This window comes from Antedon mediterranea, chromosome 9, assembly GCF_964355755.1.
Source record: "Antedon mediterranea chromosome 9, ecAntMedi1.1, whole genome shotgun sequence".
Classification (NCBI taxonomy): Eukaryota; Metazoa; Echinodermata; class Crinoidea; order Comatulida; family Antedonidae; genus Antedon; species Antedon mediterranea.
Window position 1 is genome coordinate 4,491,133 of NC_092678.1, and position 18,192 is coordinate 4,509,324.

Here is an 18,192-nt window from a genome sequence, read left to right on the forward strand (position 1 = left end):
TCGTCAATAATAAGGTATTGATTCAGTATTATGGAAGGCAAAATTCGTCAATAATAGGGTATAGATTCAGTATTATGGAAGGCAAATGTCGTCAATAATAGGGTATTGATTCAGTATTATGGAAGGCAAATTTCAGCAATAATAGGGTATTGATTCAGTATTATGAAAGGCAAATTTCATCAATAACAGGATATTGATTCAGTATTATGGAAGGCAAAATTCGTCAAATAACAGGGTATTGATTCAGTATTATGGAAGGCAAAATTCGTCAATAATAGGGTATAGATTCAGTATTATGGAAGGCAAATTTCGTCATAAATAGGGTATTGATTTCGTATTATGGAAGGCAAATTTCGTCAATAACAGGGTATTGATTTAGTATTATGGAAGGCAAATTTCGTCAATAAAGAGGTATTGATTCAGTATTATGGAAGGCAAATTTCGTCAATAATAAGGTATTGATTCAGTATTATGGAAGGCAAATTTCGTCAATAATAAGGTATTGATTCAGTATTATGGAAGGCAAATTTCAGTTATAATAGGGTATTGATTCAGTATTATGGAAGGCAAATTTCGTCAAAATCAGGGTATTGATTCAGCATTATGGAAGGCAAATTTCGTTGATTCAGTAATATGGAAGTTCAAATAAGGTATGGATTCAGTATTATGAAAGGTAAAATTCGTCAAAAAAATATTTGATTATCAATAGTATAGAAGGCAAATTTCGTAAAAAAAATAATAGTCAGTATTATGTAAGGCACAGTTCAATAATTATAAACGAAGAATTTTGCCATAATACGATAATACTGAATCAATGCTTTGACAAATTTTGCGTTCCATAATACTAAATTGTTTTTTTTTTTTCTTTTGACGAATTTTGCCCACCATACCCATCTTTTATACTATGTAGGAGAGGCCTAGGAATCCAGAAATTCATTCTCGTTGTTTAAAGTAATGATTTAAAATTCAGTGTAATATAGTGCCACAATTATTTTATTATGAACGAAGGGTGGTTAGAATTAGAGAGTGATCCAGGTAAGAATAGTTTATTGATAATAATTGATAAACCTGGTAATTATTTATTTAAGGCTAGGCCTAGGCCTAGGCCTAGGCCTAGGCCTAGGCCTAGGCTAGCCTAGCTAGCTAGCTAGCTGGCTATATATGCCTAGGCTAGTAGGGCCTAGGCTAGGCCTAGCTAGATAGAGGCCTAGGAATAGAAGGCCTAAACTAGGGAATTACCAGCGCGCCTAGGCCAAGCTAGGCTAGGCCTCCAGAGGGCTAGATTAAATTTGAGGAGATATTTAGGCTCTTGCTAGCCTAAGCCCATTTAGCCTAGGACTAGGCCTAGGTCTAGGCTAGTAGAAAGTAGGCCCTCTTTAACTAAAAAATTATGCAAATGTATAGACTATAGATAGGCCTATATATATCCAATAAATTAGAGTAGGGTTTATCGCAGATAGCGTGTGCAACGCATAAATAGGAAGGGTTTGGGAGCAAATGTCACAGCGCGTACGTGCATGATTTGTTGTTTGTCTGTAGTACGCGTTGTGACGTTTGCTCCCAATGCATTGTGCAATGACGTTCCTCGCGAAATTAAGCTATTGGGCAACAACAGCTTTTTGCCGCATTTGCTGCACATATTGAAATTGTGCAAGATTTTTCCACAATTGTTGGTGAGATATAACTGATTGGGTCGCCAACAAGCCGCCATTGATTTTTATGAAACCAGTGCATCTTTTATCACGTTTTGTTTATTGTTTATTGATTACTGCACTCGTGGCTATCAAACAACATGACACTGAGCTTAGCTTGCCAAGATATGCTCTCGTAACAGACTTTGGTCTGCTGTTTGGCCACACGTTGTATAGTGTTTATTGCTATTCAATTGTATTGATGTTTTAGACCCTCAAGTTGGCGTTCCATAGATAATAAAAATTGATTAACTTAACTATAATAATAAATAAATACTATGAAATGTTTTTTTTTCAGGATTATTTACTTTGTTGGTGGAAGAATTTGGTAAGATTTTGTGTCATCATTCATATTGATATTGTTACCATCATCATCCATACTGTGACAGAATATAAGCAACAATTTTGTTGATCAAATTGATAGAACATTCAATTCATTATTAGATAGCATATTTACAATGCAAATTAATGTAGAGAAGTTCTTTTAGTTTTTTTATTGCTTGTTTCCAGGTGTCAAAGGTGTCCAAGTTGAAGAAATTTATGATCTTCAAAAAGCAATTGAAGGCCCCGTCTACGGGTTTATCTTCCTCTTCAAATGGATTGAAGAACGACGAGCACGTCGCAAGATGCAGCCATCTTTCAGCGAAGTTCCTGTTGGAGATGATTCAATTATCAACAACATGTTCTTTGCTCAGCAGGTAATATTGCTCACTACTTGTATGTATTAATTCCATGATCGCCTATTTCAAATCCAAAAGTTTCATAAGAAAATTCTAAAATTACTTCCTACCCTGTAAAATGCATGCACACCGTTATGTTCAAATTATTATGTTCAATTAAAAAAATTACTGTAATAATGATGTTTTCTTTTTTTTACAGATTGTTCCTAATTCTTGCGCAACACATGCACTTCTGAGCATTTTATTGAACTGTTCAAACCTTTCGCTTGGGCAAATGCTAACTCAATTTAAAGATTATACTCGTAATTTTAGTCCTGAGGTTTGTAAAAAATTATGTTTTTTTTTTACGCAAGAACTAGAGAATTGTTAAATTGTGAATCTTCAACAATAAAGCCACAGAATAACTAAATAATAAAATGTAATATTCATCTGTGTATAAATTCAATTTTAAAGCATATGTTTTGTTGTGTCATAGAACAAAGGGTACACCATAGGCAATATGCCCGACCTTGCCAAAATACACAACAGACATGCAAAGCCAGAACCACGACACCTGACAGAGAAACAAACGGGCGTGACATCAGGGCGCACTAAAGAAACGTTTCATTTTGTTAGCTACCTACCGATTGGTGATAGACTTTATGAACTAGATGGACTCAAACCATATCCAATAGACCACGGTGAGTCTACTCATCTACATTTTGTAATTCTTTTTTTTAAAACTTCCTTAAGCTATGTCTACGCTATCAAACTAGTTTGACAAAAAGAGTGTGATGTGCCCAAATATGGTAGTGATATTCCCCAATATAGTAGTGATATGACATCATCATGTCCATATATGGGCACATCACATTTTTTTGTCACGTAAAGTTTGATAGTGACAGACAGACTTATATAAAATGCAAAGTTGAACATTATTGTAATACAATCTAACAGTCATGTTATATACTATGCCAAATCTTAATAATTCAATTATCTTACTTTGCTTATATTTTAGGTTTAATTTCTGACAAAGAAGATTGGACGGAGAAGTTCAGAAAAGTAATTTCTGAGCGACTGGATAGTGGCGGGTAAATATATTATATGTATAATTGTAAACATCTGTGCAGGGCCGGGGTGGTTTGTTTAAGTTGTTTAGTGGAACCATACCCTCGAATTTTTTTTTTCTCTAGATGGCCGCAAATCGCATTTCCGGCTAATCTCTTGTGTTTCTGAACTATATAATTTGGTGTAATTTCTTCACTATTTATAGAGCGTCATATGCCATTTTTGAAGAATGCGACACCCCCAGACATCCGGATGAAAGTAAAAAAAAAAGGGAGGCCCAGCGGAACCCCCCCCCCCCCCCTTCCTGGTTATGGCCCTGCAGTGTATAATAACATGTATTTTGTACTTCCACTGCTAACTGTTTTGTTCTTTGTTCTCTAGCTGTGACATTCGATTCAACTTGATGGCTGTCGTAGGGGACAGACGTCAAGCCTACGAACAGAAGCTAATCACTTTGGGAACCAATCGACAAATAATATTGGAAGCTCTCCAACAGGTAAATCCCATAAAACTAAGTAAATTAACACTAGATCAACAACACTAAGTAAATTAACACTAGATCAACAACACTAAATAAATTAACACTAGATCAACAACACTAAGTAAATTAACACTAACGATATTTTCAGTTATTTAGTTAGTTGCAAAGGCATATTTATTGTTTTTATTTATATTGTAGTTGGTGAGAGCTACACAACCTCATGTTACATCACAGAGAAGTCCTGGTAGAGGTCACAGCCCTAGAGGCGGTAGTACAAGGCATACCCCTACTGCAAAAGTAGAACAGCCCTCTCAACAAGTTTCTCAAAAGTCAAATGTAGGAACAGAACATAAAAAGAGTTCAAGTAGGAAAAAAATGAAGAAAAAGAAATTGGAGAAGGAAAAACCAGTTATTATACCCTTAGTCTACAAGTAAGAAATCAAAATAATTTTATCTCTTAAAGAAAAGTCTAGTATTTTAGAAATTGTCTGGCTTTATGGGTGTAGAGTTTGGGAAGAGTGTCCGGTGTTATGGGTCAATTTGTGTCAGGAAGAGTGTCCGGTGTTATGGGTCAATTTGTGTCAGGAAGAGTGTCCGGTGTTATGGGTATACAGTTTGTGTCAGGAAGAGTGTCCATATTGGTGTCCAATTTGAAAGGGTTGACCGTGAAATATTTATTCTTTTCTTTTTAAGATTACCTGCAGCACTGGACTCGCACAACTACGCAAAATCGCCGATGTCAGAAACAACCCAAACAGATTCTGATGAGATAGAATGTTTAGAAGACACTGATTCTGACAACAGTGATTTAGAAAGTCGGCCAACTAATACATCAACGCCAATGATCGTCTTGGAACACAGCCATCCAAAAGTACATCCACATGATCACCTATTGACTCTAGCTACTTCTGATAAATCAATTAAAATGGAAACAGAACGGAAAGTGCCGTCTGTGACATTTAAAATTGAACAGGATTCTAAACAACAATCTGACGAATCTGGAAATTTATTGAAGCCGTTGTCCGTGCAGACTTCATTCTCGCAAAACGTTCCTTCTCCATCGTCGAGTAACTACAGCACTGACACGGCATCGGAGGTCGGAAGTGCATTTAATTCTCCGCTTCGTTCCACGAACCATTCAAGATCTTGCAGTCCTGATTCATTGAAAGTGATAAAGTTTCAGCAATGGAAGGTAGGAGTCAGCCAAGAAGCTTACCATCAATCAACATCAGCAAAACTGTTCGGATCTAGTTTAACGAAAGATGCCGAAGATCCGCGGAAAATAGATGAACTAAAACGACTTGCTGCTGCGCTTGACGACACACATTTCACGGATAAAAAGTCTGTATTACAGTTACACTCCGAGGCGGTTACCAAGGCAAAGCTTCTTGACACGAGGTCAAGTGATTGTGAGTCTGGAAAGAAACCAATGCCATCTCCAAGCTCTCCAGCAAGTTATCCATTCTCACCAAAGGTTAGCAATATAGTGAAGGAGCTGTAGCTGGGTGGTTAAAATGCTTGCCTTCTAATCTCAAGGTCCAGGGAGTAAAAGAGCTGTAGCTGGGTGGTTAACATGCTTGCCTTCCAATCCCAAGGTCCAGGGAGTAAAAGAGGTGTAGCTGGGTGGTTAACATGCTTGCCTTCCAGTCTCAAGGTCCAGGGAGTAAAAGAGGTGTAGCTGGGTGGTTAACATGCTTGCCTTCCAGTCTCAAGGTCCAGGGAGTAAAAGAGCTGTAGCTGGGTGGTTAAACATGCTTGCCTTCCAGTCTCAAGGTCCAGGGAGTAAAAGAGCTGTAGCTGGGTGGTTAACATGCTTGCCTTCCAGTCTCAAGGTCCAGGGAGTAAAGGAGCTGTAGCTGGGTGGTTAACATGCTTGACTTCCAATCTCAAGCTTCAGGGTCCAATCCTAGTCTACTTACTGTAAGACTGTTTAGACTGGCTGAGAAATGTATAAGCAAGATATAGTTTATCCATCCTCTAACCATTTGCTGTTGGATGTTTTCTGTAATATAGTGTATTAAACACTTCTATTTTGTATTCAAATTCATTCATTTATTACAGTGCACAATTTGTGGATATTACTTGCTAGTATCATTATCCGATTCTGATACTGTAATGTTTTCTGTTGTTCTTTTAGGATTTATTAGCCTTACTAAAAAATGTAGAAGCAGAAATAACTGCAACAGAACAAAATCTTAAGGATGAGCTTGAAAAACGAAAGAAATATAAGGTAAGTTTTTAGTTCTTCTATATAAGGCGCTGTTGGTGGTTGAGTGGAGCTGCAGTTTGCTGCTTTTGACACTTGCAAACCATTGGTCATAGGTCATTTTCACAAATAACCATCCTATTTATTGCAGATTGATGATGCCAGACGAGTTCATAATTACGACCCATTTATCTGTACGTTTTTATCAATGTTGGCGGAACAGAACAAGTTACAAAGTTTAGTAGAACAGCATACACTGGTGAAGAAGCGGCAAGGATGTAGCTTAGGTAGATTGCATAAGACACGCAAGGATAGAAGGAGACAGCGGAGTAAGAAAAAGAGATAAAAAGAAAGAGAGCAATCAGTCAAATATATCGTGCTATGCGCTCTATTGAGCTTTGTCCAATTAAATATTCTTCCATTGAAAGACTAATATGGACTTTAATTGATAGAAAATACTGTATGAATAAATAGAGTATAAAAACTGGTAAAGAATATGATATCAGTATTTTAACGAAACTGCTAAATGCGTGTAGTAAGTACATATACACATTTATGTATAATAAATAAATATTAACGATAATAAAGTGTCATTTTCTTTTATAAAAGTTGTATGTAATGTAATAATAAGTATTTGCTCTTAGTTCGTGTAATTTAAAATAAATAAATGATAAATCCAAATGATTAATTATAGGGTGGCTTTTTGACGATTTTCTGGCAATTTCACAATGTGACAAGTTGGCGATAGAGGGCGGCACATAATTGGTAAACAATTTACAAAATGGAGGATCGTACAGGAAATCGAATAAATTATGATTAATAAATGTTAATTTTGCCTTGTAAATAGTACTCAAATGCTATTGTAATCAATATATAATATATTTTATGATTTGGTAAGTATAAATAACTAATTTTTGCTTTATTTTGTTGTAGATAGGCCTAATAATAAACATATTTTGCTTCACGACTATTGTGATTAGCCAAGCGAAGCCCTCTGCTGGGTTGTTTACAGTCGCTTAGCGAAGCAAAGCCAAAATGGCTGTGACGTGTGACATTGCTGTCAGCCTGCCTAGGAGGGGTGGAGCATGGTATGAGTCACCTTGCACTATATTACCACCCTTTTAGTTGTCCTGACATTTTACAGTGGTATTGAATGGACATTATTTTATCTGAATTTTAATCCAAAAAGTTAATTTGTAGAGTAGGCCAGCCAAAAGTACGCTAATAAATAAGTAGTAAGTAGGCTAGGTATTCATCACATTAATTTTTGGGTGTTTTTTTTGCAGATAGGGAACTACTGCTGTACAGAGCTATGGATGGATATGACAAAGTAAAAGTTGTCGGTAAAGGAAGCTATGGAGAAGTGTGGTTGGTTAAACACAAAAAAGATAAAAAAAATGTAAATTTATTTAAATGAGCATAACCGTTCAAAAAAGTTATCTTATTCTTAATGTATTCTAAAAAGGGATTAGAGGAATTGTATCTCTGTATTTCTAGATAATTAAATGAAAATATAAATTATTGTATTATTTCTATTAAATCGAGATAAACTTTATTTCATCCTTTGCAGAAATTTTACATTTAATATAGCACACCATATTTTTTTCATAATAATTTAAATTTCATCAAATAGTTGATATTGTTCTTCTTTGCAGTATGTTGTTAAAAAACTAGAGTTACGAAATGCGTCTAAAAAGGAAAGAGTCGCTGCGGAACAAGAAGCCAAGTTGTTATCCAAACTGCGACATCCTAATATAGTATCGTACAAAGACTCGTTTGAGTCCGATGACGGACATTTATACATTGCAATGGGTTACTGCGATGGCGGTGATTTGTACAACAAATTAAAGGAACAAAAAGGTGCTGCTCTTGAAGAGAAACAAATTGTTGAATGGTTCGTGCAAATCGCAATGGCGTTACAGGTATGTATTGTAGAATGAGCTACTTGACTGCGTACAGTGCCAAATGTGTTTTTTGTCTTACATGCGCATAGAGCGTCGATGTGTTGTATGTCTAATGTGCGTGTAGAACGTCAGTGTTTTTTTTTTTGAAAAATATAATGCCTTCATTTTACAATTATTAGGCTCTCCCTCTTGTTTCAAATCTAGAATCTGCCACTAAATTCTCAGTACTTAAATGAGCAACATCTAACTCATCTAACTACAGACATTTTGTCTAGTTGAGAGTGCTACATAAATCGTAACCATAACCTATTTTTTATTTCTTTACTGTAGTATATGCATGAACGTAATATCTTGCATCGAGACTTGAAAACTCAAAACATCTTTCTAACCAAGAGTAAAATTATCAAAGTTGGGGATCTTGGAATTGCAAGAGTTCTGGACAGCTGTAATGACATGGCTACGACGCTGATTGGTACACCATACTACATGAGTCCGGAGCTGTTCTCAAATAAACCATACAATCACAAGGTAACTTGGTTTATGACACTGAATAATTTATTTAGAAAAATAAGATATATTTACAAAATATAAAACAACAAATAAGACAAACAAGTCTTCTCTGTATTATATTGAGTGCAATTGGTTTCTCTATATTCCTATGTTTTTTGGTGCTAATAATTCTTTTGTTGTTTTTAGTCGGATGTGTGGGCATTAGGATGCTGTGTCTATGAGATGACCACGCTGAAACACGCTTTTAATGCTAAAGATATGAATTCTTTAGTTTACAAGATTCTTAGAGGGAAGGTATGAATTTGTTAATGATATTATTATTCAATTTATTTTACCCTAACACTACATTTTTTTAAAAATATGACCTTAAGACTGTTTTCCACTAGGCAAATTTATTTGCCTAAATTGAAAGTTTTTTTGTGATGTGGAAAAAAATTAAAAATGTTCACTAATGGAAAACATGCTTTAGGGACAAAGACACTGTTTGTGGTTGATTTTCATTAAAAAAAATATGTTGTAAGAGAAATTCTATCAGGACTGTGCATTCATATTAGATATATCAAATTGGGACAATCTGACAACAGGACACTGAGTTTGCCTTGCCAAGGTCTGATCTTATGTCTGGCTGCGACAAATACCAACAGTACTGTACTGTGGACATATCCTCATCGGCGCGTGGTGTCTGTTAAGTGGCGTGGAACTGATAGTGTCACAGCCCCAGATAAACCCTTTGATCTCTGGAGCTCAGCATTCTGTTGTTAGATTGCCTTAGTATGATCAAATAAAGAATTGTAATTGCTTATTGAAACATGGAGGATACCTAGATTAAAATGATTAATTAATTTGCAGATGCCAGCGATGCCCAAGCAATACAGCTGTGAACTGATAGATCTTATAAAAAGTATGCTACACCAAACACCTGATAAAAGGCCAACTGTTGCACGAATTCTACGCAATCAATTTATCAAAAAGCACATTGCATTATTCTTGGAAAGTACACGTGCAAGGTGAGTTATGTTTTACTTTTGTTGTATAGCATTAGTTATAGTTTTGTATATACAGTCGATTTACCCATTAACTACATAAACATTTCATTCACTTCTGCTCTCTCATCAAAGACGTCCAAATTCCGGAGGTTCTGAATCTCATAGACGGTCATCCCGAACTGAAGTAGTAGTAAAAATCCAGGTAATTATTTTTTTAAAATTCATCCGCGAGAAACTCTCAATCTGATGCTTAAGTAGATACTGCGATATCATTCATTGTTGTAGTTTGAAAGTTATGTTTTTTGAAGGGTAATTGTGCTTCAAGGATTTTAGCTTATTTGATTGAAGATTTTTGTTGTTGCATACTTGTTGTATAAATGTTTAACTATACATCTGCAGGAATCTGAAACACCCAGAGATGCTGAAAGTAAAAAATTAAAGGCTGCAAAGAAGAGACAAGCATCAGGATCGAAAGAAAGAAAAGAGAAAGAATCATTTGATATAGCGCCCCCACGGTCTGGATCTGGTGATGTACGTAACTATTTTTGTTCAAATAAAAATTAAAAACTGACTATTAAGTAATAAAAAGAAGTGTATCTTATTTAATCAATGGTTTTCTTGTCATAATTTCTTTATAGTAATTGTCCTTGTGTTTCATTTTAAGCAGAGTAGAGCACGCCAAGGAAGGCCACTTCCACCAGCACCTTCAAAAGCTGGAACGCCACGCAAGAGTTCAAGTTCTAAAAGCAAAATAGCGGTACAAAATAGTAAATCATCTAAGAAATCCACATCGTCTTCATCTTCAAGTTCTGTCTCAAGTTCAATCGAGAAAAGTAGTTCACCACGAAGTCCTGAACTGGTAAGTGAAAGTGTGAGGTGCACGTGTATATTTATTGTCATTGACACCAGACAGGTTTAGAGCCTATGACTGTGGGATTAGTAGGCAAGCATCTTAACAACCCAGCATAACACATGGTTGTTTAAAGCACATTGATAATAATAATAATAATTCGCTGCTCTCACAGCATTTATTTGGTCCAATAAAAAATATCAGAAATTCTTTTTTGTATACTTGTTTTTAAGAACGAATAAATATATAAGAACATTATACTTATATGATGAACAATTCTACTTAATCAGTTTTTTTTTAAATTATTGATATATATGTTTATTTTTGGATTTTTAAAATTTTAGCGTAAATCGGTAAATACAACAGCAAGGGAAAGACGTAGAGCAGAAAAGCAAAGAGAATCGCAAGAACTAGACGCACCATTATGTAAGTCATCAAATCACTATTCAGTGCTCATATTCCTTAGAGATCCTTGCTTCATCCTAAAAGAATTAAATTATAATCAATTCTCACTTTTCAAAATGTATTTGTTGGCACAGCACACAGACGGCGGGCATCGGATGCCAAAGGTAAAGATTCCATAGATGGAGGTGAATTTAAAAAACCAGTAGAAAAGACAAAATCTGATCCTGTAAGAGTAATTGACAAAAAAACACCGAAGGATGATGACAGTTCCTCGGATGATGTTGAAGAGGATGGTAAACATAGGTAAGAATTAACAAAACACTTTATTTTATCAAGGTTAAGAAGAACTTGAAACTAACACTGGTGGTACAGATTTGAGGTGCCACCAGTGTTGGCTCAGGGCCATTGGCAGTGTTCACCATTCAATATCTTATCTTATTGGTGATTATGGCCACTGGTATCTTCTCTAGTATACATATTAGAGTGTGTGAGTGAGTGAGTGAGTGGCCGAGCGGTTAAGACAGTGGAACCGTAATCACGTAGCCATAACATCGGCAGGGGTTCGAGGCTCACTCACTCCATGGTTCTGGTGGTAGAACGAGTCTTCTCGGATAAGGACTATAAACCGTAGGTCCAGTGTACACAACTTGCTCGTGTGCACTTTAAAGAACTTAGTACATCTTTTGAGACGAGTAGGGGGTTACCCCGGTGTACTAGTACATCACGGCCACTGATCACCAACTGGGCCCTCTGGGAGATCAGTCTTTGACTGAAGAGGTCACCCAGTATAAAGATAAAACAAACAAACAAACAAATATAAGATACATGATACCATGTTAATTAGTAAAGAAAAAATGTAAGTTAAAAACATGCCCTTTCCTATTTCAGAGAGGAGAAAGAGATTAATAAGATGTCCAACCTGTTGGAGTGTACCCTGAACCTGGTAGATCAAGACGTTGACGATCGAGACTCACCAGATGCCTCTGTCTTGCCAACTCCATCTGATAATCTGGATTTCACGATGGACATTCCAATACCTGCTGCCGCTCCAAAAGCTCCCAAGGGAATTGGTAAAGAACAGTTTAACAATTTTCCCCCTCTTCTCTATACAAGGTTTCTGTCACTCCTTCAATGTTATAACAATAATGTTAGTCTTATATAGCGCCTAATACAATGTTTCTAAGCACTTTACCCACAAAAAAATCCATAAAATATCCTAAGATGTTAACCAAAAAAAGAAGAAGCAGAGGAACCATTTACACTGCTCCGTTCTCCAGTACTTTGAAGCTCCCATATGAGAGGTCACTGGAACAGAATTCAATGCTACACTTTTATTTTGTTTTCTTCTTTTTTTTGGGTATAAACTTGTGTTTTAAGGAAATTCAAACAAATAATTTGAACAATTTCATTTATTACAGGCAATGATACTATGACATCATCTGGTCGGCTGATGGATAGAATCGGTCTTTTACGTAAAGATGTTATAAATGGAATTGGTTTGAATGCATTGATGACAGCCTATGAGATACTAGATGAATATGATGAAGATCAAGTAGAGGTTTGTATTCTTTTATTGCTGTCATCAACTACCTATGCTAATTTACACTTCTTGGTGGTTTCTGGTTTATAACTTACTATCAAGCGTGGTTCTCACTAGCGACGCAACGCAAGGACGTAACGCAACGCAAGTGAATTGACCAATCACAAGCGATGGCTTATTCGCTTGTGATTGCTAACTTCGCTTGTCATTGGTTAAAACGCTTGCGTTGCGTTTACGTCCTTGCGTTACGTTCTAGTGGGAACCAAGCTTCACTTACTATACTGTTTATGAAAATGCCTCTTCACACCCAAAAACAGATGATTGAAAACTGGGATAGATAATTGCAATTTAATATTCTTTGACAGTACCAGGTGAAACTCGAACTTTGGCTCCACCCCATATCTTGTTGAGGCTTTAAAAAAAAATTTTAAAATACCTTATAAAATACAAATATATATATATAGGCAACAGATCATATAATATTACTTAAAAATGTATTCTTTATATTTCAGTTGAAGCTCACTGATTTGCTAGGGAAATCTAAATTTGATATTTATGGTGGCAAGATTTGGCAGCTGAAATTTTGTGAAGAAACGGTGTTTGGATAAGAACAGCAAGACGCTTAAATTGCAACACACATTTTAATTATTGTTAAGTCAGTATTTGCGTGCATCACAAACAAGTCTACTTTAGTATGAACTGTGATTTACAAGTTCTTTATGTATGGTAAAAGTATTGTTGTTGGCGAGTCTGAGAGGAGACCACATGTGTAACACAGTTCACTAAAAGTGGCAGTAGATAAACTTACACAACCTGTAATCAATTTCTAGATTTGGCAACACAAAGATAAAGGACTTATGCACTGAACTTAAATATTAGCACAATTAGCATTTGTTATGCTTTGTTTTCTAACAAGGATTACCAGTGTCACTTTTATATCTGATATAACACCAAATTTGCATTTTTAAATGGTTTATCAAATTTTCTTGACCAAAACCATCGATTTTGAAGGTCTTTAGTTCTTTTAGAGGCCTTCTTTAGGGACATTACAAACCAGTCAATAAGACTGTAATATTTCCATACTACAGTACATTGAAAATTAGTGGTGAAACATAAAAAAACCTTGAATCCTGTATATTTATACCTTGCAGATAATATTGTGTGATTTTTTTAAAATATAAAATATATGTAAGTTGATTAAATTGTCTTGTACTGTTTTAAGCATAACGTAGATTGACTATAGAATTATAAAGAAGTATAATAAACTTATCACCTTGATATTGATTATATATAAAATATATGTTGTCAGGAGAACTTTTGTGTGGCTAATTTTAAATAATTAAAATAACTATGCTTTGTCAAAAAAAGTGTAATTCAACTTAGATTCTTAAGTTTATTATTTCCATTTGTCTTTAAATAACTTGTTCTATAAATAAATAATTTATTATTGTATCGTGTTTGTGTGTACATTATAGTATATTCTACAATGTTTTAATAACCGAGAAAAAGCAGCTATGCTTTGATTTTACTATTTTATACCATTGCCATGTAAGCAAATAGGTTACAGGTTTGAATCCTGTCAGATAACATTTTATGAAGATACTTTAGGAACGTTTAAGATGTATAAATAAATGAACTAAAAATAATGCCTTATTGTATTCAGTTTATTGAGAATGTTTTCTTTCATAAAAAAATACAACCTCAAAATTTCAACAAAAAAATGTTAACTATAGGGGGCGCTATGATTATTATGCAAATCATTTTATGAAGATAATTTAGGAACGTTTAAGATGTATAAATAATGGAACTAAAAATAATGCCTTATTATATTCAGTTTATTGAGAATGTTTTCTTTCATAAAAAAATACAACCTCAAAATTTCAACAACAAAAATGTTAACTATAGGGGCGCTATGATTATTATGCAAATCATTTTATGAAGATATTTTAGGAACGTTTAAGATGTATAAATAAATGGACTAAAAACAATGCCTTATTGAATTCAGTTTATTGAAAATGTTTGCTGTCATAAAAAAATACAACCTCAAAATTTCAATAAAAAAATTTTAACTATAGGGGGCGCTATAATTATTATGCAAATTAGTATGCAAATTTTTGTACGTACCTCATTAAAAAAAAATAGGTGGCGCCCTTGTAATTCATGTTTTGGTATCGTATTTGTTAGCGACAAATGACTGTCAGAAAATGGGTTGTTGTTAACCCAAGAATGAAAAATTAATACATAAACTCAAGTATTAGGTTTGTAAATATTTAGGAGAATATTGTGTATCAGTATGGAGAGTGATAATGCTGTTTATGATGGTGATATCGCTAAGTTGTCTAGGCCTAGCATATCTAGTGTTTGCGCTGAAGACGATAACGTCGCACGGGCCGTATGCCTGGACGTGAGTGTGGGAGATCAGACGAAAGATGACAGCTCTGGCCTAGCCTCAGGTGATGACATTAGCGATGATATAAACTATCAAGGAAGTTCTATATTGAAACATAACGAAGACAATTTAGAAAATATAACTAAAACTGTAATTCAGAATGATGTGATAAATAAAAATAAACACAAAAAAGAAGTACAAGTATTACCAACAGAACATCATAGAAAAGCTGACGATACCGATAATACTAGAAAAAGTTTGACAGAGGATTGTAATGATACTAAAATGTCATCAAATGAAAATTCACATGATAAAATAACAGAACTAACTTCAAATGAAAAAATAGCATTCGATAAACCTCATATATTAAAAGGAAATTCTCCAAAACGAGACATTGATAGGTCACATAACGTAATGCCATTTGGTCTACGTAGCAATATACGGCAAGAGTCAAAAGAAAGTGAAGACGATGACGACACACTTCCAAATGAATCCGATTCCAGTACTGATGAGAAAGAAGCGTTGACAGAACCAAGAGTTATTGACTTGGCAGGTTTTGATATTCCGGAGATGATGTCCCCGAAGTCACGCATTGACTACATTAATGATATGCGAAAACAGTTGGGTACATTGGTCAAGAAAGGACCTAGTATTGTTGCAACGAACCTGCTCCACGGCGTTAGTGAGCCCCCTATGGGAAGTCCTAAAGACAAACTAACGAATGACGACGTATGGGAAGTACTGACGCCATCAAGTTCGGTCTCAAGCTCAACAAGTGAACTGAAAGGTGCGACAAATCAAAAATTACATGGTACCCTAACAAGGGAAGGGGAAATGGTATCTTTTGTGGCCGATGATATTATGGAGATAATTCGCAAAAGTGCGAGTCCTATGGCATCATCAAGGGGTAAGATGAGATATCTTGGTATATTGCTACTTGGTGTCTGCATGCTACTACCCTATGCCGCTTTTGTACTATAGTAAAGTATATATTATTTTGTATAGTTGACTTAGTATTTGTTTTTAGTGTTTTGTTAAAAATATTTTAGCTAACTTTACTTAAATATTAGTTACTTCTTGTTTGTAGTTTTCCTTTGTTCCATTTTACTTCTAATGATATTTTGATTAACAATTTACTCTATATTGCAACAATCAATTCACTCAAAACAGAATACACATTAAAAGAGACCTTTTTTAAAGCCTCAAATACTGTTTGTTTTAAAATAAACTCAAAAACTTCCAGAATATATCTGGTTTTCTATAATTGACTGCAAGTTATAATAAGTTTGTAAGTACATTTTTTCAGGTTCACCTGCAAGCTCTATGTCGGTAGCTTCTGGTCAAGACACTCCACGAATGCTGTCCAGAGCTGAATCTTTATCAAGGAATGCCATACCGCCTATAGATCCAGCTGTCATTACAGACATTGAGAAGCACTGCAAGAGGGTAGCAGATAGCCTAGACCTGATGCTTGGACACCTCATTGGAAGTATACACAATGTTAGTGTGTTTGACTACGAACCATATGTTATGTACATTGTTGATACTAATGTTAGATTCGTATACTGTACATCTATTAGATGTGCTCTATAGTAAATTAGATATTTATCCTAGCATGCCTAACAGAGACAGTGTGAACCAGTATAATTAATCTTGGTTCTCACTACGATGCAACGCGCGCAAGGACGTACACACAATGCAGGCAACTTGACCAATCAGAATTGAACTATCTGTTGCTGCATTTGTGATTTAAATTACTTGCGTTACTGTCCTACTCGTGAGATCCAAGCTTAAGAATGTATAATGACATTTACCGCATCCATTTGTTTTCTTTTACTTAGATGTCTGCCATAACTGTTGGCCATATTCAAACATACAAAGACGCAGCAGATAAAGTTGGATCTACAGTTGATCAAAGCGTTAAGGTATAACACTTAGCGTTATGAATGCTTAGATCATTAAGATGAATTAAGGCGAATTTGTTTGAGCATTCGTATTCATGTTTACATCTTCCAAATCCTTCTCTGTGCATGCATATTAACTGATGCCTTTGATTGCCTAGTGGAAGATCGGCTTAAGAAATGTTTGGTCTTTTTTCTTGGTTAGGTACTGTATTCAAATTAGTCTGTGTAGAAAGTTTTAATGTGTTTGGTTCTTTTTTTCAGGCTATGTATTCATTAATAGCAAAATGTGAACAGCTTGATAACATGATGCAACCAGTTGATGATCTTGCCAAACAAATGTATCCTTAAATGTGAAAACAACCTTTTTCATATAAATCTTATTATTATACACAGTCTGTGGTGTTGTCAATGAATTGGCACTTTTCTACAATACTGAATCCAACTAACAGTGCTATATTTTTCTATTAATTTTAACTACATTTGACTGTGTACTTAGTATTACTGTATATGCTTTATATTAACTTATCTGTTGAGCTACCAACAGCATATAGTGACGACAAACCACAACAAATACATTTATTTTTCACAATTCTTTATATTATTTAACTTAACTTATTTTTTAGAAAAGGAATTAAAAAGTTGTTAGATGAACTAGAGTTAAAGTGCAAGTGATGAGATACAAGGTCAATGTTCATTGTCAAATATGGTGCTACTGTGCAATGGATTCATCGTCGCTGGTTGTGACTCCACTACGTGAATGATTCTTCTAATAAGACTAAAAACTAAACTGATATCAGAATGTTTTTTTCCAAAATCAGTTTCTTCCAAAACTTTGATAAAGAGGTGAACATTGTGTGAAGGAAGTGATTATTAATGTATTCTTTACCTAACAATTAATAATGAGGATAATTTAATATAAATATCAATGATAAAATATCGGTTTGTAGTTTTAATTTGTTTAATAAAAATTGAGACCATGTGTATATATGTTTTTAAAAGAGTATAATAAACATAAAGCTATTAAGTTATTCTTTCTGCTGGTAATATCCTTCTATATTATTGTTAATAGAATTTTACTATCAATAGTCAATCACAAAATACCATGTGATTGGTAATCTAGTGAGGCCTGTTTATATTAATATAATTAAGTGGAATACTGCAATAAAATTACTTGTATACCAAAAACGCCAAAATATGAACTTTTTATTATGCAATAACATTGCCATATATCCACATATATTGTGGTGCCAAAATCTTATAGAGCCAAATTGGCCAGTTATGTCAACAAATAAAATGGTCCAAATTTTCCGAAAAAATCCCTGTACTATAGTACAAGGATTTTTTTTGAAAATTGGCTAAAATAAAACAAGAGCGGTCATTGAGGTAGCTCACATCCAACATCAGGTAGCAAGCGGCCAATTTGAGGTAGCTCACATCTAACATCAGGTAGCAAGCGGCCAATTTGAGGTAGCTCACATCCAACATCAGGTAGCAAGCGGCCAATTTGAGGTAGCCCACATTCAACATCAGGTAGCAAGCGGCCAATTTGAGGTAGCTCACATCCAACATCAGGTAGCAAGCAGCCAATTTGAGGTAGCC

The 18,192-nt window shown here is 34.9% G+C and overlaps 2 protein-coding genes across 3 annotated transcripts; both read left to right on the forward strand.

Moving 5' to 3' along the window:
* The first annotated feature begins 912 nt into the window (after window positions 1-912).
* Window positions 913-13,941, forward strand: LOC140059376 (ubiquitin carboxyl-terminal hydrolase BAP1-like). The gene is made up of 24 exons (XM_072105259.1): window positions 913-1,035; window positions 1,990-2,019; window positions 2,202-2,389; window positions 2,571-2,690; window positions 2,847-3,051; window positions 3,369-3,441; window positions 3,800-3,914; window positions 4,098-4,330; window positions 4,593-5,373; window positions 6,037-6,129; window positions 6,257-6,449; window positions 7,392-7,504; window positions 7,761-8,027; window positions 8,340-8,537; window positions 8,706-8,813; window positions 9,369-9,526; window positions 9,638-9,707; window positions 9,905-10,036; window positions 10,170-10,364; window positions 10,700-10,781; window positions 10,895-11,063; window positions 11,649-11,830; window positions 12,179-12,318; window positions 12,813-13,941. Exons 1-24 carry the CDS (start codon window positions 999-1,001, stop codon window positions 12,906-12,908), a joined length of 3,978 nt encoding a protein of 1,325 aa, XP_071961360.1. The 5' UTR covers window positions 913-998; the 3' UTR covers window positions 12,909-13,941.
* A 535-nt stretch (window positions 13,942-14,476) lies between these two features.
* Window positions 14,477-17,715, forward strand: LOC140058727 (uncharacterized). 2 transcript variants are annotated; one of them, XM_072104449.1, is made up of 5 exons: window positions 14,477-15,596; window positions 15,996-16,189; window positions 16,531-16,614; window positions 16,855-16,931; window positions 17,217-17,715. In XM_072104449.1, exons 1-5 carry the CDS (start codon window positions 14,594-14,596, stop codon window positions 17,263-17,265), a joined length of 1,407 nt encoding a protein of 468 aa, XP_071960550.1. In that variant the 5' UTR covers window positions 14,477-14,593; the 3' UTR covers window positions 17,266-17,715. The 2 variants fall into 2 exon arrangements, with proteins under 2 accessions (XP_071960550.1, XP_071960551.1); XM_072104450.1 differs by having other exon boundaries at window positions 14,477-15,476.
* The last annotated feature ends 477 nt before the right edge of the window (window positions 17,716-18,192 follow it).

Coding starts and splice junctions, on each gene's coding strand:
- LOC140059376 (XM_072105259.1), top strand. CDS start 999: ATGAACGAAGGGTGGTTAGAATTAGAGAGTGATCCAG. Junction 7,505..7,760: donor ACAAAAAAGATAAAAAAAAT/GTAAATTTATTT, acceptor TCTTCTTTGCAG/TATGTTGTTAAAAAACTAGA. Junction 10,365..10,699: donor CACCACGAAGTCCTGAACTG/GTAAGTGAAAGT, acceptor TTAAAATTTTAG/CGTAAATCGGTAAATACAAC.
- LOC140058727 (XM_072104449.1), top strand. CDS start 14,594: ATGGAGAGTGATAATGCTGTTTATGATGGTGATATCGCTAAGTTGTCT. Junction 16,615..16,854: donor CAGTTGATCAAAGCGTTAAG/GTATAACACTTA, acceptor TCTTTTTTTCAG/GCTATGTATTCATTAATAGC. Junction 16,932..17,216: donor GATGATCTTGCCAAACAAAT/GTATCCTTAAAT, acceptor CTTATTTTTTAG/AAAAGGAATTAAAAAGTTGT.